The 27,949-nt window shown below is 45.3% G+C and overlaps 1 protein-coding gene across 1 annotated transcript; it reads left to right on the top strand.

Annotated features, from left to right (window-relative positions):
* The first annotated feature begins 7,443 nt into the window (after positions 1-7,443).
* On the top strand, positions 7,444-23,016 carry LOC115143244 (taste receptor type 1 member 3-like). Its single transcript, XM_029683420.2, is given in 9 exon segments — positions 7,444-9,281; positions 9,492-9,792; positions 10,045-10,401; positions 10,820-11,209; positions 11,211-11,243; positions 11,357-11,560; positions 11,701-11,821; positions 12,099-12,469; positions 21,502-23,016. Coding segments are annotated over 9 exon segments (2,619 nt in total). The 5' UTR covers positions 7,444-9,054; the 3' UTR covers positions 22,117-23,016.
* Positions 23,017-27,949: the final 4,933 nt, after the last annotated feature.

The following is a 27,949-nucleotide window of genomic DNA, read 5'->3' as shown; positions in this document are numbered from 1 at the left end:
TGTTTCTCTCTCTCTCTCTCTCTCTCTGCTGCCCTTGGGCCGACAGCACTAAAAATAATTGAAATAGTGATACACTCTCAAGTGTTCCTAATGAGAGAGGCTGAAGCTGCGTAAATATGCCTTTGTCTCCATTTCATCAGTGGGCCCTGGAAAACCTTGTCTGTTTGAATGGACAGGGGAATAAGAGGGCTATAATGATAGAGTAACAATGGTAATGATAGGAGTGAATGCAGAGAATGGCACTGCTTCTCTGTCCTGCAGCAAGGGATACTGTGACCTGTGACTGGATTCCGGAATGATGGTGTTCCATGTCAAAACGAACATCAAAATTGATGAGAGGCTGTTGTGTCAAAGGGGGCATCGCACATACATGATACAATCTACCTTATATTCTACCCCATTTAGAAGACTACAGTAGTTTTATGGCCAAAGAGAGCCTTGACATTTAACTAATCAGCAAGAGCTTAATAAAGCGTGTCTGTGTTGTTTCTAAATGCTCACCTGGTGATTAAGAAATAATTGCAATGAACTATCTACCTTATAACGAGTTGGAGGTGGGAAGTATGAAGGAGGAAATGACTGTGCTTTGCGGTGCATTACGGGGCGGGCAGCATTAGGTGAACTACCCAGGAATAACTGGAAGTGTGGTTATGGTTCTGGCAGATCCCAACCTGCACTGGAGATGACAGAGACAGACACCCTGAGGGTCAGACTGTGTCAGTTGGGCTGTTTCTAAAAACAGGCACCCCTCCTCCTTTTTTCTCCACAGCAGATGCTAAGTCCTGTCTGTCTTCAGAGGAAGGCAATTACTTGAGTCAGAGAGAAAGGCACTCCTCGCTCTAATAAACCAGCATAAAATCACCCACTGAGTGACAGACTGTCACTGACTCACGTGTGGATCGAGAACAGGAAAGGAGGATGCGAGAGAGGACAGAAGGAAGGAGGATGCGAGAGAGGACAGAAGGAAGGAGGATGCGAGAGAGGACAGAAGGAAGGAGGATGCGAGAGAGGACAGAAGGAAGGAGGATGCGAGAGAGGACAGAAGGAAGGAGGATGCGAGAGAGGACAGAAGGAAGGAGGATGCGAGAGAGGACAGAAGGACGGAGGATGCGAGAGAGGACAGAAGGAAGGAGGATGCGAGAGAGGACAGAAGGAAGGAGGATGCGAGAGAGGACAGAAGGAAGGAGGATGCGAGAGAGGACAGAAGGAAGGAGGATGCGAGAGAGGACAGAAGGAAGGAGGATGCGAGAGAGGACAGAAGGAAGGAGGATGCGAGAGAGGACAGAAGGAAGGAGGATGCGAGAGAGGACAGAAGGAAGGAGGATGCGAGGGAGGACAGAAGGAAGGAGGATGCGAGAGAGGACAGAAGGAAGGAGGATGCGAGAGAGGACAGAAGGAAGGAGGATGCGAGAGAGGACAGAAGGAAGGAGGATGCGAGAGAGGACAGAAGGAAGGAGGATGCGAGAGAGGACAGAAGGAAGGAGGATGCGAGAGAGGACAGAAGGAAGGAGGATGCGAGAGAGGACAGAAGGAAGGAGGATGCGAGAGAGGATAGAAGGAAGGAGGATGTGAGAGAGGACAGAAGGAAGGAGGATGCGAGAGAGGACAGAAGGAAGGAGGGAGAGAGTGAAAAGGGTGAAAGGTTTACAGAGAAAGAAAAAAGTGAATTATTGAGAGAGACACCATCTCTTATACTTTCAAAGCTGCTTTGACGTTGAGCGGTCATACAGAACACTCTTCATCCCTCTCAACATACATCAGTTCTTGCCTCTTCCTTTACCTCTCTCCCTGCCTGTCAACCTGTATCCCTCTGCTCTGCCTCTCTCTCGCTGCCTGACTGTTAGTGTACCTCCCTGCCTCTTCACCATGGCTTCTCAGCCTCTTACGTAAGGCTGACGTGGTAAAATTCCACAGCTCACTCACTGACTCGCTCGCTCCCCGCTCCCCCATTTCCCTGTGGCGACAACAATTTGGTACAGTTCAGAACCAGCCGCCCACTTGTGGGATGTTTTTCCAGCTGCTCACAACAGGGCTACCTCAGTTTGGGGCTACTGGACTATGCAAAGTCACTTCACCCCTACCTACATGTACAAATTACCTCAACTAACTAACCTGTACCCCCGCACACTGACTCGGTACCGGTATCCCCTAAATATAGCCTCGTTATTGTTATTTTATTGTGTTACTTTTTATTATTTTTTACTTTAAATTATTTGGGAAATATTTTCTTAACTCTTCTTGAACTGCACTGTTGGTTAAGGGCTTGTAAAGTAAGTATTTCACACTAAGGTCTACACTTGTTGTATTCGGCACATGTGACAAATACAATTTGATTTATATGAGGTCTGGATGGATGAGGAAGTTTCTAGGAGGGAAGAGGGAAGAGACAAAGACACATGCCAATAATGATCACTGAGAATGACATCCATTTGACCATAGAATAACTTCTGCTGTACAGTAGTTCTGACTATCTGACCTTCTCCACTTATGAGAAGATCATTTTCATGTCAAAACAAAGTCGACAGAAAATGTAAATGTCCTCTCGAAAAACACATGTTCTATTTGATGTAATGAAGAACAGGTGCAAACAGGTCTACTGTCCTGGGTGTTATTGTGCAAGTAGTCTGTTAGGGAGTGTGTTGCATCATGCAGGTCACAGGAATTAGCTAGCTACAGTAAAAGGAACACTAGTTTTGCTAATGTCCCCAAAGTTTGCACAGCTGCTGATAACATCAGCCAACATGCAGTATCAACAGTCAGGCATGCAACTCAATCAATCATTGCTCCCTCTGCGACCTCTCAACCCACTCACTCTTTCACTCTCTCCTTTCCACCATCTTATTCACTCTCTCCTTTCTTTCATCCTCACATACACTGTCATACATTCAATACCCACTCATCCAGCGTCACACTTTGTCACATGCCTCTTCCCCAGGCATTCACTCTGTCACTGATATCTCTTTAGACACTCACACTTCCTTTCTTACATTTGCAGAGTGCATACCTCCTCTCATGCTACAGTATCCCAGCCTCTCATACCCACAAGGGTCAATAAACTCACTCACCCTCTTCTCCAGTGTGTTAGACTACAAGGTGAAGAAGCCACTGGCAGAGATGGAGTCACACACACATATCCCATATCCCTTGTACTGCAAACCCTGTTGTGAAGTAAGTGCCAAGGGCAACCTCTCCCTGACCTGCAACCTGCTGGTTAGACACTCTAGGACAGGATTGGTCCTAAGTCATGGACATGATGCAACAACATCAGATAAAGTGGATTCTAAGGATTTGGTTAATTGGCACTGTTGTTTACTCTTACTTTTCTCATTTGCTGGTTTGGTCAACTCTGATATGGAGGTTACAGCTCAGCATCAGGTTAAAACATCAACCTGTTGCGGTATATTTCTAACTCTATGCAATAGTCCATGCAAGGGTATGCATTCATGTGGAACTAACTTACAACTGTAGTTAGCTTCATTCATTTACATATAACATATTCGTATACTGCAGCTGTATGATATATGATAAATATGCAAACTCCAACACACACACACACACACACACACACACACACACACACACACACACACACCACATACTTTGAAGTCCGGAAGAACAGGTTGGACCACTGAAAAGGAGGCGGGCAGGACGTTACGATGAATTGTGTGCTTAACCCTTGGAGGCAAGGTAAAATGCACAGTCGTAAGCCTTAGAGGCAAGGAAGTCATTTTAAGCTGTTTTGTCAAGGACAGACTGGTCTATACTGATGGGCTGGTTTGATTTACTGTTGTTGATGTAGTCATTAATATGAGCAGTGTGTTGTGAACTGCATGGTGTACTCTACAGCACAGCTGGGTTGGTGCTGCTTGGCCTCCCTGCTTTGGCACAGCAGGATCCCCACTTTCCCACACTTTCACTATGCAGTGTCAGGCACTGATCAAGACAGATGAACTCATGTTCAGCAGCACATTTTAGTATTCCACTTCCTGGCTGGGCTGGGCTTGGCCGGCTGTCCTCTGCTCTGCCTGCTCTGCTATGGATGGTTAATAATTTGTCAGGTCCTGTGGGGTACGAGGCCAGCATGTCGACAACAGGCCCACTGTTCCTCTGGCCAACGATGGAGATTAGAGCGAGGCTGATCCAGCCATTCTGCGGCCAGGGGGGAAGGTGGGGATGAGTGAAGGGGGTGGGCACTAAGCCTGTTTCTCTCTCAGCTCAGAGGACTGAATGGAGCGGTCAGAGAGTTTTGCAACAGTCTCAGCCTTCGCAAAGCAGTAGTTCCATAGTTTCTGTAGGCCAGCTATGTAAACACTGCTTTGGACACACACACACACACACACACACGCACACTACTAGCACAATAATCTTAACTGGTGTCCGCATAAAAAAATATTAATAATCCTCTTCAAAACCGCCAGTTTAAGCTAGAGATTAATTTTTTGCATGGGCTGCATCTCAATCCACCACATCCTCCGATGTCGGCCTTCCACATCAGCGGGGGAAAGTGGCAGAGCTACAGAGATGTTTGTCTGATCTGGAGATATCCCGAGAATCGGTCTCCTCGCGAAAACATCTGTAGCGTCCGAACAGTTTGGGCTTCACACTTTTATGACCCCACCATCGTAAGGTGAGACTCTCATGAACAAGTACATGTCGGTTGTTTCACCCACAAGCCTCACAAGACTCGTCTGAAGGTAGCCTGGTACCAGTTTAAAAAGTATATATGGAAGTACAAAAAAGTGACAAAAAAGGGTGTAGATATTTTATACGTGTATCTCTCAGATACAGGACAGACACTTTGATTTATTTTTGGATGATCTGTTCTGACATGTTTGAATATGTTATTCAATGAGCTTTTATGGGCTAATAGCAGTATGGCCAAATTCAATATTTAATCAAATCATGATTTTTTTATACACTTACAGGAGTCCTAAAAATTGTAATAAAATAGCTAAATGATCCTAATTACCTTCTTAAAACAATTCCATATGTTAGCTTATTAGAAACCCAGCCCTGGGCCCTTAGACCTTATTCATGTAAGTGAAAACACACAAAATCAATTACTGATTAGATTACCCACTCCTCTATGTTTATGTTCAATGCAAATGTCATCTCTGCTGCATCTGTAAAACATGTCTAAAATTAACCAATAGCTACAATCCTATTATGCAGGTCGTAACGTTGACCAATGGAAAACAACAGACTAATCAAAACATGTTGTTTTTGTTTGCAGGACCATTATGTTTGTTCAGAACAACCAGTCTTGTACAGTGAGGAAAGACAACCATTGGTTCCCAGTAGGCAGGTACACTCACCTCTGTTATCAACTGTCCAAACAGCCTGCATGTGTACACACTACCCACACAGACAGAAACCCTGGAATCCCCACAACCTCCACCTCCACCACACAAACTCAGATTCTCTCCCCACATCAGGGCTCTGACCACCACTAATAAGATAAATATCCTACCTTTGTGAAAAAGAATGTCCACATCAAAAGTTGTTCCAGGAAATTCTCCCCATGTAGAGTTCTTAGTGTTTCTTGTGGTGTGTCAGTGTGTTATAAACCCACACCTGACACCTAGTGGTGAAAGGGTATGCTGTGTTCAAATATATACATCTGTCTTTCTTCTGACGGGGTGCGTGCTTCCTTCCAAAAACAAGATGTTTTTCTGAGTCTACTGCCCACACAACATCTTTCTGCAACGCAGGAAGAATGTGCACAGATGCACACACATAAAACTCCCCTCAAATATAGCATTTTCACTATAGTTCACTTTATATCACAAACTGATGTTAAAAAGGAAATAGTAGTGAGCTGTAGAAAAGGTCAACTTGGGTGGAAAGCAGACACACTGTACTAAAGTGAAACATCAAGTGTTTCATCACAAACATTGGTGTGTGTTTATCTGCTCACATCAAGATCTCGGACAAGATAAAGGAAAGACCACAGTACCTGATTGAACTAGTATTCAAACACACACCAACAATGTATGTATTGTCTGTCAGACATCATCTGTCACCCAATTAAAGAGCTGTGAATAAGTACATTTAAGCATAGCCTGATTATATACAGTAAAGGGTGTAGTTATTACATTGATCATTACAGTGAGTCAAATGTTTCAAAGAAGGGTGTTAAAGGGGCAATCAGCAGTTGAAATAACAAAGTGTGTCCCTGCCACAAACTGAGGGATGTGGCTGGATAAATGTAACCACACGCAAATTCATAGACAGAGCTATGGATACAAGGACCGACCATCCATGATATCAAAATCATAGTTCTACCATGTGTTGAGGCTATACAGTGTTTGTTTACATCTACTTTGTTTACAAACATTGGAGTAAAACAAGCTTATATTTTGGGTTCTGAAGGGGGGGGACAGTTCAAATAAGATCATGAGGCATTTATAAGTTATATTCTTCAAGAATCAATGGGTACATAACATGAATTCATAATTCAAAAAAGTATTGTAGCAACTACAGATTGCCCCTATAAGTTTAAAAGGTGTTTATTGTTTCATGCAAAATACCTGGAGGAAGCTGGAAATGTGATGTTCTGCCTAGATGAAAATAGACAAAATGACATGCAAAGGTGAATGCAAAACATTGGTAAAACTAGTATCTAGGGCTTAATAGAAATATGCAAAAGTCATAGAGAGAGAAAACAAACCCAACTATCACACTTCAACTTCAACTTAACTTTAAGATTATAATGGTAGAAGTAGATATAGTATGCTAATATTGATTTTGGCAAATGTTGAACAGCTTGTGCTAACAGAGTGGTATCGGCAGCAGAAAAGGACAGGAAAGAGACGAATAGGCTTCTGTTGATTTGCCACCTGACACCTGATTTTCCTAAAAATTATAGGTCTATGGATAACATTTTATACGGATAGTCCATCTGTAGATGCTCTACAGACTATCAGTAAAGTTTCAACTATCTATTTACTAACCCTAACTCTAACCCTAACCTTATCCTAACCCTAAACTTAACCCTTACCCTAACCCTAATCCTAAACTTAACCCTTATCCTAACCCTAAACTTAACCCTAATCCTAAACTTAACCTTACCCTTATTCTAAACCTAACCCTAACCATAAACGTAAACTTAGCAAGCGGTTGCTTATCAACAGACAGTTTGTTGATAGTAAACAGATTTGTTGATCAGTAGAGCATCTACATATGGAAAATCCGGACAATCCAAATGAAGTGTGACCAGTCTATGAAATGGAGATACCACAGGGACACATCAAACACACACAAAGCCATCGGTGAGGTTTTACTGTCTTATAAAAACAGTGCAAATCAGACATTCTTCCTGTTTCTTGTGGTGTATCATTGTGTTATAAACCCACACCTGACACCTAGTGGTGAAACGGCATGCTGTGTTGTGCTAAAATATATACAGTAGATCTGTCTTTCATCTGAAAATGTGTGTGTGTGTGTGTGTGTGTGTCCTGGAACCTTATCACTGGAAAGTTTTAGGAAGGTTGTGGGTGGATTCATGGCTTAGGCTACCGAAGAAACCAAAACAATGCCATTCACAAACAAGATGTTTATCTGAGTCTACTGCCCGCGCAACATCTTGCTAAAATACATCAACAATGTGCACAGCAGTGGAGGCTGCTGAGAGGAGGATGGCTCACAATAATGGCTAAAACGGAGCAATTGGAATGGAATAAAATGCATGGAAACCATGTGTTTGATACCATTCCACTAATTCCGCTCCAGCCAATTCCATGAACTCGTCCTCCCCAATTAAGATGCCACCAACCTCCTGTTGTGCACAGATGCACACACAATAAAAGCCACCTCACAGTAGTGTACACGTACAAACAAGCAGAAATGTAAAACGCTGTCTCTGTGTTAGAGCACTTGATGTCATGAACTGAAGGTAAAAAGGGAGAACGTGGGTGGAAAGTAGACAATCTGACAACAACCTGACAACAAGTTTCATCACAATGTGCCAACCTGCTCACGTCAAGATCTCAGACAAGATAGAGGAAAGACTACAGTGCCTGTTTTAACTAGTGGCCAAACACAAACCTTCATACGGGCTTAATACAAATATGCAAAAATCATAAAGAGAGAAAATAGAAACGCTCAGCTGTCACACTTGAACTGCAACTTCAACTCAACCTTAAAGAAAAGGTTCACTCATTTTGAATGTTACATCATTTTGGTGCATCTCTGAGCGATGTTCTATCGATTCCCGGGGTCATTTCATGTTTTCATGTGTATCTGAGCTGTGTCATCATATGCGAAACTCGTCATACCGGCTGTATTTCTGCCTGCCTGAACCGCAATAGTTCAGATACACATGAAAACATGAAATGACCCTGCAGCAGAAAAGAACAGGTTGATTTGCCACCTGACATCTGATTTTCCTAAATATTATAGACCTATGAAATGGAGATACGAGGGACTCATCAAACACACACATGGTCACCAGTGAGGTTTTACTGTCTTAGAAAATTGGTGCAATCAGGTTTGTGGTTTTAAAGTGCTGATATCTTCTAACCCCCAACAATGCAGTACACTGACGAGGCCTGATCAGCCAACCACAAGCAAATATCAATAAAATGCTCAGGAAGTGTGGGACAAGAACCTGTCACCTGGTGATTTTCATATGTTGGTGTCTCATTTCAAACATCTTCACATGCACCATCAATTTAAATGCAAATGCACCTCCGGAGTCATGCTGACAGCAACTGCACACCTGTGATGAGACCTGTAGTCTGGCACAGGACAGCCTGACCCCAGGTATTCAGTTCACCACTCATCACAATACAGGAGACACAGGAGGTGCAGACAGACTGATAGAACAGTTCTCCCCATTGACTCGCTGGGCTGTGAAAGTACCCATACAGGTGAGCCTCTCCATCACTCTGTAACTGGTTGGCAAATTACCTTTCTCTCACAGCATCAGCTGCTGACTCGGTCTCTTCTTTCTCTCTCTCCCTTTCACCCTTTATTTCTCTATCAATGCATCTCTTTAAACTCTCATTTGTTGATGCCTTTTTTACTCTCTGATGTTTGCCATGTCCTCTCAACATGTCTCTTCCTGCCCTCAGCAGCATGGCAGTGCCATTGAGACTGCTGGTTCTATGCTGCCTGTTTGGAGCAGGGTGTAATCAGAGCTCTCCACCATGGTTCCAGAACATCACTACAACTCTGTTCAACTCCTCGGGAGACATCCTCCTCGGGGGGCTCTTCCCCATCAATGATCTCACCAGCAACTTGAGCCAGAGAGTAGAGCCGGACAGCATTAGCTGTGACAGGTACAGTAACACAAGACTCCCTTATAATGAATGATTAATGTACTTTTGTCTGAATATGACGTTTGTTCTATGTCTAGTGCCTTTATACTGTAATCGTATTCGCAGATTCCACGTTTCATTCTAATTATTGCTTGCTTCTAATATGTTTGAATCATCTGATCATGGAGAGCACTATAACAGCCTGTCCCTGTCCTGTGTTTGGCATGGCAGTATTAATACGTTTGGTTTGGGTATGGCCCTGGTGATGAAGTACACAGTGGATGAGATCAACGCCAACTCCACCCTACTCCCCGGCATCAGGCTGGGCTATGAGATCTTCGACACCTGCAAGCAGTCTGCCGTCATCGTGAAGCCCACCCTCTTCTTCCTCACAGAGGGCTCCAGCCGGGAGCTGGCCATCATGTGTAACTACACGGACTACGTGACCCGTGTGGTGGCTGTCATCGGCCCTTCCACCTCAGAGATGGTCTCAGTCATAGGAAAACTACTGGGATTCTTCCTCATGCCACAGGTTTGTTTGGTCACATGTTGGAAAGTTGTCTATCAATGCAAACAATAACATCCTCAAAAAACAAGGCGATAAAAAAATGAAGAATACAGCTTTTCCCCTCTACCACAATCCCTTAAATGTCATTTCGATTGAACTGTGTGCTGTGGTGAAACTAAGATGAACATATGAGATACAACTGCAATGAGTATTGTTTGTCGTTTGTTTTGAATCTACTGTTGTTTCATCTGTTTCATTACCATGTGCCCCCTGTAGATCAGCTACAGTGCCACCAGTGACAAGTTCAGTGACAAGAGTCTGTACCCATCGTTCTTGCGCACCGTGCCCAGTGACAAGAGGCAGGTGGAGGCCATGGTGCGTCTGATGAACAGGTTCCAGTGGAACTGGGTAGCTGTCGTGGGCAGTGAGGATGAGTATGGACGTCAGGGCCAGCGCCAGTTTTCTACCCTGGCAGCAGAGAGCTCCATTTGTGTGGCGTACGAGGGGTTAATCCCCATCTATAGCGACCCACAGCCTGTGGTCAGAGAGATGCTGGACCGCATCATAGAGAGCAAAGTGGGTGTGGTGGTGGTGTTCTCTCTCTCCCAGCCTGCCAGAGCCTTCTTTACTGAGGTCAGTAAGACAGCAAGTCACACAAGAGGTCTAGAGAATTTTACAAAGTTGTAAAAGGTTTCTCAGAAGCTTTTCAAAAAGCTTTATGCAGCCGTTGGTTTGACTGCTTTTAAGTACAGTAATGCTATTCATTTATAGCATCTAAATTCAGATTAGAGGTATACACTAATACCAGTGGAGGCTGGTGGGAGGAGCTATAGGAGGACAGACTCATTGTAATTGCTGGAATGGAATAAATGGAACAGAGTAAAATGTGGTTTCCAGATGTTTGTTGTATTTGATACCGTTCCATTCATTGCATTCCAGCCATTGCAATGAGCCGTCCTCCTATAGCTTCTCCCACCAGCATCCTCTGAATAATAAATTTGTCTGTAAGAACTGGGGCAACGTAAGATCCCAACATGCTGTTTGTGATCAGGTGATCAGGAGGAATCTGACAGGGGTCTGGGTGGCCAGCGATGCGTGGGCCCTGCACAGAGACGTATCAACTCTCCGAAACATCCACACTGTGGGCACTATCATTGCCTTCACAGTCCACAGCCAGATCCTGGGCCTGCTCACACCCTACACCACAGAACTCTTCTCCAGGATCAGAGAGGAGAGGGTCAGGCAGCCCTCACCAGGTCCAGATACAGAGCCAACCCATAGTATGAACCCATGCCCAGACTGCTGGAACCTGTCCCTAGACAACATAAGTCTGGTGACAAAGCCCATACTGCTGAGGTCAGCTTTCAGCGTCTATGCTGCCATCTACAGTGTTGCACACGCACTGCACACCATGCTCAGGTGCAATGCTAAGAGCTGCCTGAGGGGACACTAAAAGCAAACTCTACCCCTGGCAGGTACATTCTCTCTCAGTTTTTTTCTCTCCAAACATTGATTAAGTGAAGCTGTGAAAGGTACTTTATACATGCAATTAACAAAGATAAATAACACATTGATTGACACCCGGCAGCTGTTGGAGGTGCTCAAGGAGGTTAACTTCAGTCTAAATGGAAGTCATTTTGAGTTTGACAGTAATGGAAACCCAAACATTGGCTACAACGTACTACAGTGGGTCTGGGGAAACAACAGTCTGAGTTTCAAAGATGTCGGCACCTTCTATGAGAAGCTGTCAATCAATAACTCCCTCATCCAATGGCATACAGTATGCGCTAAGGTAATTTCCGCCCACATCTCCTCATCAAACGTTATGTTGCACTTTATCAGCTTTTCACATTTTCCCCTCTGGGACTAAACATTTCAATGTGCCAGCTACGCTCTGCAAAGTGGTTCTCTCTGACACCACCTCTGCTGCAGGCCCCTGAGTCTACCTGTTCTTCTGAGTGTGGCCCTGGCCAGGTGCGCAGAGTGAAAGGCTTCCATTCCTGCTGCTTTGACTGTATTGACTGTTTACCGGGCACCTTCCAGAATGGCAGAAGTGGGTGACTTCCATCAATCTATGCATTAAAACTCGATAACTCTTGAGATGATGTTTTGTAGATTTATTTGATATTTTTCTCTAGCGACATGGACATCAGCTTTACACTTTTGTCACATGCTGACAAACGTTGCATAAAAAAATGCTACATAAAAAGAATACATCTACAAAACTGAAAGGTGTGAGTGGTGGCGTTATAAAACTGGCCTTAAGACTTTCTACTTTTATCAGGTTCTATAATTCTAACTACATGTCTCTGCTCCCTCTCTGACTCCAGTGGACATCCAGTGTACCCAGTGTCTAGAGGGCCAGTGGTCCCTGGTACGTAGCACCAACTGCACCGAGCCTACCTTTGACTTCCTAACCTGGGGCCAGCCTGAGTCCTTGGGGCTGCTGCTGGCCATGCTAGTGCTGCTGGCCTGTCAGGGGGCTGTGGGGGTCCTGTTCCTGCAGCACCGGGGTTCTCCGCTGGTGAGGGCCTCTGGGGGGCCCCTGGGTGGTGTGTCCCTACTCAGCATGATGGGGGGCTGTGCCTGCCTGCTGCTGTTCCTGGTCCAGCCAGGGGACATGGTGTGTCGTCTGCAGCTTCCCCTCAGCTCCATCTTCCACACGGTCACCTTGTCCACCATCTTAGCCTTCTCACTGCAGGTAAAGCCTAGACCTGTAGAACACCAGACAAACATGAATCATTGAGATATTATACATATAAACTATATGACCAAAAGTATGTGGACATCTGCATCGTCGAACATCTCCTTCCAAAATCACGGGCATTAATATGGAATTGGTCCCCCCTTTGCTTCTATAACAGCCTCCACTCTTCTGGTAAGGCTTTCTACTAGATGTTGGAACATTGCTGCGGGGACTTGCTTCCATTCAGCCAAAGAGCATTAGTGAGGTTGGGCACTGACATTGGGCGATTAGGCCTGGCTCGCTGTCGGGGTTCCAATTCATCCTAAAGGTGTTTGATGGGGTTGAGGTCAGGGCTTTGTGCAGGCCAGTCAATTTCTCCCACACCGATCTCAACAAACCATTTCTGTATGGACCTTGCTTCGTGCACGGGGGCCCGTCCAGCTACTCATTGGACCCTGTGATCACTTGGCTACACATGCCTCTCCCTCTCCCTCTCTTCCGGCGCCGACTGAGATGGCCGCCTCGCTTCGCGTTCCTAGGAAACTATGCAGTTTTTTGTTTTTTTACGTGTTATTTCTTACATTAGTACCCCAGGTCATCTTAGGTTTCATTACATACAGTCGAGAAGAACTACTGAATATAAGATCAGCGCCAACTCACCATCAGTACGACCAAGAATATGTTTTCCGCGATGCGGATCCGGTGTTCTGCCTTACAAACAGGACAACGGAATGGATCGCATGCAGCGACCCAAGGAAACGACTCCGAAAAAGAGGGAAACGAGGCGGTGTTCTGGTCAGACTCCGAAAAAGGGCACATCGCGCACCACTCCCCAGCATTCTTCTTGCCAATGTCCAGTCTCTTGACAACAAGGTTGACGAAATCCGAGCAAGGGTAGCATTCCAGAGGGACATCAGAGACTGCAACGTTCTCTGCTTCACAGAAACATGGCTTACTGGGAAGACGCTATCCGATGCGGTGCAGCCAACGGGTTTCTCCACGCATCGCGCCGACAGAAACAAACATCTTTCTGGTAAGAAGAGTGGCGGGGGCGTATGCCTCATGACTAACGAGACATGGTGTGATGAAGGAAACATACAGGAACTCAAATCCTTCTGTTCACCTGATTTAGAATTCCTCACAATCAAATGTAGACTGCATTATCTTCCAAGAGAATTCTCCTCGATTATAATCACAGCCGTATATATCCCCCAAGCAGACACATCGATGGCTCTGAACGAACTTTATTTAACTCTTTGCAAACTGGAAACCATTTATCCGGAGGCTGCATTCATTGTAGCTGGGGATTTTAACAAAGCTAATCTGAAAACAAGACTCCCTAAATTTTACCAGCATATCGATTGCGCAACCAGGGGTGGTAAAACCTTGGATCATTGTTAGTCTAACTTCCGCGACGCATATAAGGCCCTGCCCCGCCCCCTTTCGGAAAAGCTGACCACGACTCCATTTTGCTGATCCCTGCCTACAGGCAGAAACTAAAACAAGAGGCTCCCACGCTGAGGTCTGTCCAACGCTGGTCAGACCAAGCTGACTCCACACTCCAAGACTGCTTCCATCACGTGGACTGGGACATGTTTCGTATTGCGTCAGATGGAAATATTGACGAATACGCTGATTCGGTGTGCGAGTTCATTAGAACGTGCGTCGAAGATGTCGTTCCCATAGCAACGATAAAAACATTCCCAAACCAGAAACCGTGGATTGATGGCAGCATTCGTGTGAAACTGAAAGCGCGAACCACTGCTTTTAATCAGGGCAAGGTGTCTGGTAATATGTCCGAATATAAACAATGCAGCTATTCCCTCCGCAAGGCTATTAAACAAGCTAAGCGTCAGTACAGAGACAAAGTGGAATCTCAATTCAATGGCTCAGACACAAGAGGCATGTGGCAGGGTCTACAGTAAATCACGGACTACAAGAAGAAACCCAGCCCAGTCACGGACCAGGATGTCTTGCTCCCAGGCAGACTAAATAACTTTTTTGCCCGCTTTGAGGACAATACAGTGCCACTGACACGGCCTGCAACGAAAACATGCGGTCTCTCCTTCACTGCAGCCGAGGTGAGTAAGACATTTAAACGTGTTAACCCTCGCAAGGCTGCAGGCCCAGACGGCATCCCCAGCCGCGCCCTCAGAGCATGCGCAGACCAGCTGGCCGGTGTGTTTACGGACATATTCAATCAATCCCTATACCAGTCTGCTGTTCCCACATGCTTCAAGAGGGCCACCATTGTTCCTGTTCCCAAGAAAGCTAAGGTAACTGAGCTAAACGACTACCGCCCCGTAGCACTCACTTCCGTCATCATGAAGTGCTTTGAGAGACTAGTCAAGGACCATATCACCTCCACCCTACCTGACACCCTAGACCCACTCCAATTTGCTTACCGCCCAAATAGGTCCACAGACGATGCAATCTCAACCACACTGCACACTGCCCTAACCCACCTGGACAAGAGGAATACCAATGTGAGAATGCTGTTCATCGACTACAGCTCGGCATTCAATACCATAGTACCCTCCAAGCTCGTCATTAAGCTCGAGACCCTGGGTCTCGACCCCCCTGTGCAACTGGGTACTGGACTTCCTGACGGGCCGCCCACAGGTGGTGAGGGTAGGCAACAACATCTCCTCCCCCGCTGATCCTCAACACGGGGCCCCACAAGGGTGCGTTCTGAGCCCTCTCCTGTACTCCCTGTTCACCCACGACTGCGTGGCCATGCACGCCTCCAACTCAATCATCAAGTTTGCGGACGACACAACAGTGGTAGGCTTGATTACCAACAACGACGAGACGGCCTACAGGGAGGAGGTGAGGGCCCTCGGAGTGTGGTGTCAGGAAAATAACCTCACACTCAACGTCAACAAAACTAAGGAGATGATTGTGGACTTCAGGAAACAGCAGAGGAACACCCCTATCCACATCGATGGATCAGTAGTGGAGAGGGTAGCAAGTTTTAAGTTCCTCGGCATACACATCACAGACAAACTGAATTGATCCACTCACACTGACAGCGTCGTGAAGAAGGCACAGCAGCGCCTCTTCAACCTCAGGAGGCTGAAGAAATTCGGCTTGTCACCAAAAGCACTCACAAACTTCTACAGATGCACAATCGAGAGCATCCTGGCGGGCTGTATCACCGCCTGGTACGGCAACTGCTCCGCCCTCAACCGCAAGGCTCTCCAGAGGGTAGTGAGGTCTGCACCACGCATCACGGGGGGCAAACTACCTGCCCTCCAGGACACCTACACCACCCGATGTTACAGGAAGGCCATAAAGATCATCAAGGACATCAACCACCCGAACCACTGCCTGTTCACCCCGCTATCATCCAGAAGGCGAGGTCAGTACAGGTGCATCAAAGCTGGGACCGAGAGACTGAAAAACAGCTTCTATCTCAAGGCCATCAGACTGTTAAACAGCCACCACTAACATTGAGTGGCTGCTGCCAACACACTGTCATTGACACTGACCCAACTCCAGCCACTTTAATAATGGGAATTGATGGGAAATGATGTAAATATATCACTAGCCACTTTAAACAATGCTACCTTATATAATGTTACTTACCCTACATTATTCATCTCATATGCATATGTATATACTGTACTCTAGATCATCGACTGCATTCTTATGTCACTAGCCACTTTAACTATGCCACTTTGTTTACTTTGTCTACATACTCATCTCATATGTATATACTGTACTCGATACCATCTACTGTATGCTGCTCTGTACCATCACTCATTCATATATCCTTATGTACATATTCCTTATCCCCTTACACTGTGTATAAGACAGTAGTTTTGGAATTGTTAGTTAGATTACTTGTTGGTTATCACTGCATTGTCGGAACTAGAAGCACAAGCATTTTGCTACACTCGCATTAACATCTGCTAACCATGTGTATGTGACAAATAAAATTTGATTTGATTTGAATGTCAAAAAGCCTGGTCCATTGCTATTTTGGTTAGTAATTATTGTCTTATTTCACTGTAGAGCCTCCAGCCCTGCATAATATGCCTCAGCTAACCCTCTTGTCCTACCTCCCACACATGCGGTGACCTCACCTGGTTTAATTGATGTCTCTAGAGACAATACCTCTCTCATCGTCACTCAATGCCCAGGTTTACCTCCACTGTATTCACATCCTACCATACCTTTGTCTGTACATTATGCACTATTCTACCGTGCCCAGAAACCTGCTCCTTTATACTCTCTGTTCCGAACGTACTAGACGACCAGTTCTTATAGCCCTTAGCCGTACCCTTATCATACTCCTCCTCTGCTCCTCTGGTGATGTAGAGGTTAATCCAGGCCCTGCGGTGCCTAGCTCCACTCCCATTCCCCAGGCGCTCTCATTTGTTGACTTCTGTAACCGTAAAAGCCTTGGTTTCATGCATGTTAACATTAGAAGCCTCCTACATAAGTTTGTTTTATTCACTGCTTTAGCGCACTCTGCCAACCCGGATGTCCTAGCCGTGTCTGAATCCTGGTTTAGGAAGGCCACAAAAAAAACTGAAATTTCCATCCCTAACTATAACATTTTCCGACAAGATAGAACTGCCAAAGGGGGCGGAGTTGCAATCTACCTCAGATATAGCCTACAGAGTTTGTCATACTATCCAGGTCTGTGCCCAAACAATTTGAGTTTCTACTTTAAAAATCCACCTTTCCAGAAACAAATCTCTCACAGTTGCTGCTTGCTATAGACCACCTTCTGCCCCCAGCTGTCCCTGGACAGCATATGTGAATTGATTGCCCCCCATCTATCTTCAGAGCTTGTGCTGTTAGGTGACCTAAACTGGGACATGCATAACATCCCGGCCATCCTACAATCTAAGCTTGATGCCCTCAATCTCACACAAATTATCACTGAACCTACCAGGTACAACCCCAAATCTGTAAACACTGGCACCCTCATAGATATCATCCTAACCAACCTGCCCTCCAAATACACCTCTGCTGTCTTCAACCAGGATCTCAGCGATCACTGCCTCATTGCTTGCGTCCGTAATGGGTTTGCGGTCAAACGACCACCCCTCATCACTGTCAAACGCTCCCTAAAACACTTCAGCGAGCAGGCCTTTCTAATCGACCTGGCCCAGGTATCCTGGAAGGATTTTGACCTCATTTCTTCAGTAGAAGATGCCTGGTTATTCTTTAAAAGTGCTTTCCTTACAATCTTAAATATGCATGCCCCATTCAGAAAATGTAGAAACAGGAACAGATATAGCCCGTTGTTCACTCCAGACCTGACTGCCCTTGACCAGCACAAAAACATCCTGTGGTGTACGGCATTAGCATTGAATAGCCCCCAGGGAACTGAAAAGTCAGGAACCAATATACTCAGTCAGTTAGGAAAGCTAAGGCTAGCATTTTCAAACAGAAATTTGTATCCTGTAGCACCGACTCCAAAAGGTTTTTGGGCACTGTACAGTCCATGGAGAATAAGAGCACTTCCTCCTAGCTGCCCACTGCACTGAGGCTAGGAAACACTGTCACCACAGATAAATCTACGATAATCTATCATTTCAATAAGCATTTATCTACGGCTGGCCATGCTTTCCACCTGGATACCCCTTCCCCGACCAACATCTCAGCACCCCCTGCAGCAACTTGCCCAATTCCCCCCCCGCTTCTCCTTCACCCAAATCCAGACAGCTGATGTTCTGAAAGAGCTGCAAAATCTGGATCCCTACAAATCAGCTGGGCTAGACAATCTCGACCCTCTCTTTCTAGAATGATCGGCTGAAATTATTGCAACCCCTATTACTAGCCTATTCAACCTCTCTTTCGTATCGTCTGAGATCTCCAAAGATTGGAGAGCTGCCGCAGTCATCCCCCTCTTCAAAGGGGGAGACACTCTACACCCAAACTACTACAGACCTATATCTATCCTACCCTGCCTTTCTAAGGTCTTCAAAAGCCAAGTTAACAAACAGATCACCAACCACTTCGAATCCCACCATACCTTCTACGCAATGCAATCTGGTTTCCGAGCTGGTCATGGGTGCACCTTAGCCAAGCTCAAGGTCCTAAACAAAAATTATAACCGCCAGCGATAAGAGACAATACTGTGCAGCTGTATTCATCAACCTGGCCAAGGCTTTCGACTCTGTTAATCATCATGTTCTTATCGGCAGACATAACAGCTTTGGTTTCTCAAATGACTGCCTCGTATGGTTCACCAATTACTTCGCAGACAGAGTTCAGTGTGTCAAATCGGAGGGCATGTTGTCCCGACCTGGCATTCTCTATGGGGTGCCACAGGGTTAAATTCTTGAGCGAACTCTTTTCTCCATATAGATCAATGATGTCGCTCTTGCTGCTGGTGTCTCTGATCCACCCCTACGCAGACAACACCATTTAGTATACTTCTGGACCTTCTTTGGACAATGTTAACTAACCTCCAGACGAGCTTCAATGCCATACAACTTCTTCTGTGGACTCCAACTGCTCTTAAATGCAAGTAAAACTAAATACATGCTCTTCAACAAATCGCTGCCCGCACCAGCCTGCCTGTCCAGCATCACTACTCTGGACGGTTCTGACTTAGAATATGTGGACAACTACAAATACTTAGGTGTCTGGTTAGACTGTAAACTCTCCTTCCAGACTCACATTAAGCATCTCCAATCCAAAATTAAATCTAGAATCGGCTTTCTATTTCGCAAAAAATCATCCTTCACTCATGCTGCCAAACATACCCTCGTAAAACTGAATATCCTGCCGATCCTTGACTTCGGCAATGTCATTTACAAAATACCCTCCAACAATCTACTCAGCAAATTGGATGCAGTCTATCACAGTGCAATCCGTTTTGCCACCAAAGCCCCATATACTACCCACCACTGCGACCTGTATGCTCTCGTTAGCTGGCCCTCGCTTCATATTTGTTGCCAAATCCACTGGCTCCAGGTCATCTATAAATCTTTTCCAGGTACAGCACCGCCTTATCTCAGCTCACTGGTCACCATAGCAGCACCCACCCATAGCACGTGCTCCAGCAGGTATATTTCACTGGTCACCCCTAAAGCAAATTCCTCCTTTGGCCGCCTTTCCTTCCAGTTCTCTGCTGCCAATGACTGGAACAAATTGCAAAAATCATTGAAGCTGGAAGCTCATATCTCCCTCACTAACTTTCCTGTATTACCAAATCATGAGAGAGCAAACCACACACAAGTCAGAGTTATCATAAAGTCCATCTTTAATTATATGAGCTTCACCATAGCCCTGTGACTCTCAGATCAATTCAGTGTCCATAAATTAATTCTTTGAGAGTGCTTACAAAACAGTCCTTAGTATAATTTATAGCCAAGACACACCCATCAAAACTCACACGACAAATAACAGATCTTAGGAACATTACACAAAGAACCTTTTACCAGAAAAAAGGAGTATCCTATTGCCAGACAGCATTAGCTATAAATTATCATTCAGTTTGCTGAACTTTTCCCACATAAGCATACTTATGAAAATTGATAAAACATCTTATTTATCAATGTTACCTAAATAATTCTGATTCTGCCACAACACTTTAAGCACCAGCTGTCAGAGCAGCTCACAGATCACTGCACCTGTAAGTAGCCCATCCATCTACCTCATCCCCATACTGTTATTTTGTTTTCTCTCCTTTGCACCCCAGTATCTCTATTTGCACATTCATCTTCTGCACATCTATCACTCCAGTGTTTAATTGGTACATTTAAATGATTTCGCCACTATGGCCTATTTATTGCCTTACCTCCCTTATCTTACCTCATTTGCATACACTGTACATTGTCTTTTTTATGTGTAACTCTGTGTTGTTGTATGTGTCGAACTAATTTGCTTTATCTTGGCCAGGTCGCAGTTGTAAATGAAAACTTGTTCTCAACTAGCCTACCTGGTTAAATAAAAATGGTATGCTGTAGCATTAAGATTTCCCTTCACCAGAACTAAGGGACCAAACCCTGAAAAACAGCCCGGGATCATTATTCTTCCTCCACCAAACTGTACAGTTGGGCACTATGCATTCAGGCAGGTAGCGTTCTCCTGGCATCCGCGAAACCCAGATTCGTCCGTCGGACTGCCAGATGGTGAAGTGTGATTCATCACTCCAGACAATGCGTTTCCACTGCTCCAGAGTCCAATGGTGGCTAGCTTTACACCACTCCACCCGACGTTTGGCAATGTGCATGGTGATTTTAGGCTTGTGTGCGGCTGTTTGGCCATGGAAACATTTCATGAAACTCCCGACTAACAGTTCTTGTGCCGATGTTGCTTCCAGAGGCAGTTCCAGAGGCAGTTTGGTAATGAGTCCAGAGGCAGTCCAGAGGCAGTTCCAGAGGCAGTTTGGTAATGAGTCCAGAGGCAGTCCAGAGGCAGTTCCAGAGGCAGTTTGGTAATGAGTCCAGAGGCAGTCCAGAGGCAGTTCCAGAGGCAGTTTGGTAATGAGTCCAGAGGCAGTCCAGAGGCAATTCCAGAGGCAGTTTGGTAGTGAGTCCAGAAGCAATTCCAGAGGCAGTTTGGTAGTGTGTTTTGCAACCGAGAACAGACTATTTTTACGTGCTTCAGCACTCGGCGGGCCTGCTCGATGAACTTGTGTGGCCTACAACTTCATGGCTGTGCCTTTGTTGCTCTTAGAAGTTTCCACTTCACAATAACAGCACTTTCAGTTGACCGGGGCAGCTCTAGTATGGCAGACATTTGAGGAACTGACTTGTTGGAAAGGTGGCATCCTATAACGGTGCCACGTTGAAAGTCACTGAGCTATGCAGTAAGATCATTCTACTGCCAATGTTTGTCTATGGAGGTTGCATGGCTGTGTGCTCGATTTTATACACCTGTCAGCAATGGGTGTGACTGAAATAGCCAAATCCACTAAAACATACTTTTCCATATACAGTAAAGTGTAAACAGGTATTATTTGATGTAAAAGAAATCCAACAGTCCAGGAGACATTTGAATGAATATGAGTGAGGAAGACCCAGAGTATCTTGAATCAAAGATTAGCTAATTGTCCATCCTCCTCCCTCTTTTGACAGATTGTGTATGTGACCGAGTTCCCTGAGAAGGCTCCATCTCATCTGGATACACTGAGAGGCCCTGGAGGCTGGCTGCTGGTACTGGCCTGCTGTGGTGTGCAGGCAGGGATCTGTGGCTATTATGTCCAGGAGGGGCCCTCTTTATCCCGGTACCTGGCCAAGATAAAGGTGACCTTTGTGAGAAAGTTCCTACGATGCCCTGTGGAGCCCATCTTATGTCTTGGCCTGATGCAGGGCTTCAATGGCCTCCTCGCCCTCATATCCTTCATGTGCACCTTCATGGCTGTGAAGCCCATTCGACAATACAACCTGGCCAGAGATATCACCTTCTCCACCCTGACCTACTGTGTGGTTTGGGTGGTCTTCATCCCCATCTACACTGGTCTGAATGACAAGGAACGCTCCATTGTCCATGTATCTGTCAGTTTGCTCAGTAACATGGGGCTGATGGCAGCCTACTATCTGCCAAAATGTTACCTGCTGCTGAAGAAACCTGAGCTCAACACAGCAGAGCATTTCCGTACCTTCCTCGAGGGAGCTCCAGGAACTCAAGAGGAACAGGACCAGGGACCTGCAGGGGAGGGACAAGTATCAGGGGAGGCACAGGGACAGTGAAATGTATTATGTTTAATGTTTCAATAATATATACAATTTAATTTTGCATGTTATACATTTCATGTGCATGTATACTAGTTTGATTGAATGATTTCGGTTATTTATCTTTGCAGAAATTGTGAGTAAACGCACAGCAAAGGAGCAGGGCCATGCACAGACCTTTCAGGGGGTGCTCAAAATGAAAAATAAATAACATACCAAATATCTCTAACAATGTTTTGTTCTTGCATAGGCCTATTTATTTCTGCAACAACACACTCATCATCACAAACTGTAAGGAAGCTAGTAACAGTGCCTCCTAAAGATATGATTGACATCGGGAAAAGAGGATGGGCTATCAGCTGACCATTGATGTTGATGATTGATGTAAATATGCTAGTTATGTAGCTCCATTTCCTTTGGTGATTGTGATTTACCTTTCTATATCTTTCTGCCTACCTCTACTGTGTGTACCAGACAACCAGACCAGATATTGATGATGATGATGAAGGCTAAGTTAAGTGTTTATCAAATGTTGTGATTATGTAGCAGTACTGTTGGTATTTAAACTAGCTAGTTAGCTACACATGCTAGAACGGTGAGTGCATCTCTCAAGCCATGCATGTTTGCATACCAGGTACGAGCAATCTCCATAGAGCCCCACAGTGGAGGTGTCATAATACCCATAAAACCTAGTGGTCAAACAGGGAAATGGTATCCAATCAATTTTCCACCATTCATTTTTCCCATAGGGAATTTTAGAAACATTTAAAATAAGGGCTGTGTTTTGTGTAGGCTTACCCTGACGTGACGTTTTGACAACCATGTCAATCTCTTAAGAACAAGGGGACTTTTAGAAATATATTAGGCTCTATTTACTCTCAGATATGAACTTGCTAAGGGTCAGATCGTAAGTTACTGGGGGAGGGGTGGTCCAAAATAGGGGAGGGTCGTCAAACTTGTTTTTTTGGCGGGGAGGGTTGTGTGATTTTTTTATTAGGCACTGGGGAGGGTAGTGAATTATTTCCCTGGTTTACAATCGCTCTTCTGACGTTTTTATTTCTCAATTTTCATTTGAGTTTATTAGGCCTACTTTTGTTAATTGTCGTTGTCACGCCCTGACCTTAGAGAGCCGTTTTATTTCTCTATTTGGTGAGGTCAGGGTGTGATGTGGGGTGGTCATTCTATGTTTTGTATTTCTTTGTGTTTGGCCGCGTGTGGTTCCCAATCAGAGGCAGCTGTCGTTGTCTCTGATTGGGAATCATACTTAGGTAGCCTTTTCCTCACCTATGTTGTGGGATCTTGTTTTTGTACAGCTCTTGTAGCCTACGGAATGCGACGTTCATTTTAGTTTCACTTTGTTATTTTGTTGCTGGTTTACATTTAAATAAATATGATGACCACAAATTACGCTGTGCCTTGGTCTCCTTCATGCAACGCATGTTACAGAAGATCCCACCACAAAAAGACCAAGCAGCTGTCACGCCCTGACCTGAGATATCTCTGTTTTCTTCATATTTTGGTTAGGTCAGGGTGTGACTAGGGTGGGTACGTTAGTTTTGTATTGTCTAGGGTTTTTGTATGTCTAGGTGTTTTTGTATTTCTATGTTGGCCTGATATGGTTCTCAATCAGAGACAGCTGTTTATCATTGTCTCTGATTGGGGATCATATTTAGATAGCCATTTCCCTTTTGTGTTTGGTGGGATCTTGTCTATGTGTAGTTGCCTGTCAGCACACGTTTGTATAGCTTCACGTTTTGTTTTGTTATTTTGTTCAGCGTTTCATTCTTTAACTTCTTGCTCCTACCCTCTACTTTTTTGAACATTTTGTTAAAAATCGCGCAACATTTCAGCGCCCTGCTACTCATGCCAGGAATATAGTACGTTCATATGGTTAGAATGTGTGTATAGGAAACCCTCGGACGTTTTTAAAACTGGTTAAATCACGACTGTGGCTATTACATAACGTGCGTTACATCGGAAAGCGCAGGAAAACCTGATCACAGAAAATGGAAATAAATATCCTTGCGCCACTTCCAGCAATTGTTAACAGTGAGCCGAATTAGATAAGACCGAGCATTCAACTCCCACAGCATCCCCATGTAGTCGAGTATCTTGTGAATTTAATCCTCTTTGATTCTTGGTTGAACCGAAAGAGGGGCACGACGTACCTCCGGTCTCCGCCCAGATCATTCCGGAAGAGCTCTCTCCTGAAATTTTTTCCAAGAAGACAGCTAATGATATGTACATCGCCTACGGATGAATTTTATCGCTTATTAACGTTTACTAATACCTAAAGTAGCATTACAAACACGTATTTCGAAGTGTTTTGTGAAAGTTTATCGTCTACTTTTTGAATTTTAAAAAATGACGTTACGTTGTGAAATCGCTGTTTTTTTCGTTTATCACACAGTCTACATATAACGATATCTTGGCTTTATATGGCCCGATTTAATCGAAATAAAGACCCAATAGTGTTTATGGGACATCTAGGAGTGCCAACAAAGAAGATGGTGAAAGGTAATGACTGTTTTCTATTTTATTGTGCGGTTTGTGTAACGCCGAAATGCTAATTATTTTGTTTACGTCCCCTGCTGTGCTTTTCTGTTGTAGTGTATTGGTGCATGCTATCAGATAATAGCTTCTCATGCTGTCGCCGAAAAGCATTTTAAAAATCTGACTTGTTGCCTGGATTCACAACGAGTGTAGCTTTAATTTGATACCCTGCATGTGTATTTTAATGAACTTTTGAGTTTTAACTAATACTATTAGCATTTAGCGTAGCACATTTGCATTTCCAGAGCTCTAGTTGGGACGCAAGCGTCCCAGGTAGAGGTAAGAGGTTAACCTCTCTCCCGACACGCAGGCGTCCCATCTAGACATCTGGAAATGCAAATGCGCTATGCTAAATGCTAATAGCACTCGTTAAAACTCAAACGTTCATTAAAATACACATGCAGGGTACTGAATTAAAGCTACACTCGTTGTGAATCCAGTTAACAAGTCAGATTTTTAAAATGATTTTCGGCGAAAGCATGAGAAGCTATTATCTGATAGTATGTAACACCCCAAAAGACCCGCAGGGGACGTAAACAAAATAATTAGCATAATCGGCGCTACACAAAACGCACAAATAAAATATAAAACATTCATTACCTTTGACCATCTTCTTTGTTGGCACTCCTAGATGTCCCATAAACATCACTATTGGGTCTTTTTTTTGATTAAATCGGTCCATATATAGCCTAGATATCGATCTATGAAGACTGTGTGATCAAGGAAAAAAAATAGCGTTTTATAACGTAACGTCATTTTTTTTAAATTAAAAAAGTTGACGAAAAACTTTCACAAAACACTTCGAAATACTTTTGTAATGCAACTTTAGGTATTAGTAAACGTTAATAATCGATCAAATTGATCACGAGGCGATGTATATTCTATAGCTGTACGTCTGGAAATAATGTCTGGGTAAATCTCAACCAAAATATCCGGTCGGAGACCGGAAGAAATGCGCTGCCTCGTGTCCGTTTGACCAAGAAACAAATCGTAGGCAAATGACAAGACTGTTGACATCTACATCTACAAGCTGTAGGTATTGCAACCTCGGCCCCATTTAATGTGGTTCACATTCAACAATGGGTTCTAGTGGCGCATGGATATATTTTCCCATTTTCAGTGATCAGATTTTCCTGCGCTTTTCGATGAAACGCACGTTCGGTTATAGTCACAGCCGTGATTTAACCAGTTTTATAAACGTCTGAGTGTTTTTTATCCACACATACTAATCATATGCATATACTATATTCCTGGCATGAGTAGCAGGGCGCTGAAATGTTGCGCGATTTTTAACAGAATGTTCGAAAAAGTAGGGGGTAGGAGTAACAGGTTAAATAAATAAGAATGTACGCATACCACACTGCACCTTGGTCCGGTCCTTATAATGAACATGAAAGCAGCGTTTTCTGGAAGAGTGGACATGGGAGGAGATACTGGAAGGCAAGGGTCTAAAACATTTTTTGGGGAGGGCACATGGGGAGATTGGCGGAGTCAGGGTTTAGACCTGAGCCAACTCCCCGTGCTTACCGCGGGGAGCGTGTGACCGGTCGGGCGCCGTGCTATGCGGTGATGTGCACCATGTCTCCAGTGCGCAGTCACAGCCCGGTGCGCTATATTCCAGCTCCCCGCATTGGACAGGCTAGAGTGGGCATCCAGCCAGGATGGATGGTGCCGGCTCATCACTCCTGGCCTCCAGTGCGTCTCTTTGGCCCAGGATATCCTGCGCCGGCTCTGCGCACTGTGTCTCAGGTGCGTCTGCACAGCCCAGTGCGTCCTGTGCTAGCTCCCCGCATTTGCCGGGCGAAAGTAACCATCAGGCCAGGACGGGTTGTGCCGGCTCTACACTTGAGACCTCCAGTGCGCCTCCACGGCCCAGTGTATCCGGTGCCTGCTCCATGCACCAGGCTTCCAGTGCATCTCCCCAGTCCGGTGAGACCTGTTCCGATTCCACGTATCAGGCCTCCAGCATGACTCCCCAGCCTGGTAAGCCCTGTGGCAGCTCCACGCACCAGGCTTCCAGTACGTCTCCTCAGTCCGGTGAAACCTGTTCCGGCTCCACGTAGGAAGCCTCTAGTGATGATCCATGGCACGAAGCCTCCAGTGATGATCCATGGCACGAAGCCTCCAGTGATGATTCATGGCACGAAGCCTCTAGTAATGATCCATGGCCCGAAGCCTCCAGTGATGATCCATGGCCCGAAGCCTCCGGTGATGATCCATGGCCCGAAGCCTCCGGTGAATATCCATTGCACGGAGCCTCCGGTGATGATCCATGGCCCAGAGCCTGCAGTGAGGATCCATGGCACGAAGCATCCAGCGTAGATCCTCTGTTCGGAGCCTCCGGCGACGTTCCCCAGTCCGGGGCCTGCGGTGAGGGTCCCCAGTCCGGGGCCTGCGGCGAGGGTCCCCAGTCCGGGGCCTGCGGAGAGGGTCCCCAGTCCGGGGCCTGCGGAGAGGGTCCCCAGTCCGAGGTCGGCGACGAGGGTCCCCGCACCAGAGGTGCCAACAAAGTGGGGGGAGCCAGAGGTGGAGCGGGGTCTACACCCCAAACCGGAGCCGCCGCCAAGGGTAGATGCCCACCCGGACCCTCCCCTATAGGTTCAGTTTTGTCGCCGCGAGTCTGCAACTTTTTGGGGGGTACTGTCACGGCCTGACCTCAGAGAGCCGTTTTATTTCTCAATTTGGTGAGGTCAGGGGTGGGCTTTCTATGTTCTGTATTTCTTTGTGTTTGGCCGAGTGTGGTTCCCAATCAGAGGCAGCTGTCTATCATTGTCTCTGATTGGGAATCATACTTAGGTAGCCTTTTTCCCAACTATGTTGTGGGATCTTGTTTTTGTACAGCTCTTGTAGCCTACGGAACGGTACATTCGTTTTGGTTTCACTTTGTTATTTTGTTGCTGGTTCTCATTTAAATAAATATGATTACCACAAATTACGCTGCGCTTTGGTCTCCTTCAAACAACACACGTTACACTGCTTGTATTTTCCCTATAAACAATGGCTTTACTTACTTTTGATATCACCCTGATAAAATTAAGAAACATTTGTGAAAGTTTGGTATGGTGTGGCTATTATTAGGCTTTAGCTAATGCTGGCCTATGATATAAAGGCAGTGCACCCCAGTGTAGTACTAATGTACCTGGATTTGGCTGATTTTGGCTGATTTTTGGGGGCTGATTTTTTTATGGAATATCTACATAGGCGTACAGAGGCCCATTATCAGCAACCATCACTCCTGTGTTCCAGTGTTAGCTAATCCAAATGTATCATTTTAAACGGCTAATTGATCATTAGAAAA

The sequence above is a fragment of the Oncorhynchus nerka genome, linkage group LG15 (genome assembly GCF_034236695.1).
Source record: "Oncorhynchus nerka isolate Pitt River linkage group LG15, Oner_Uvic_2.0, whole genome shotgun sequence".
NCBI lineage: Eukaryota > Metazoa > Chordata > Actinopteri > Salmoniformes > Salmonidae > Oncorhynchus > Oncorhynchus nerka.
Note: the sequence above shows the minus strand (reverse complement) of the source record. Positions and strands in the feature narration are given on the sequence as shown.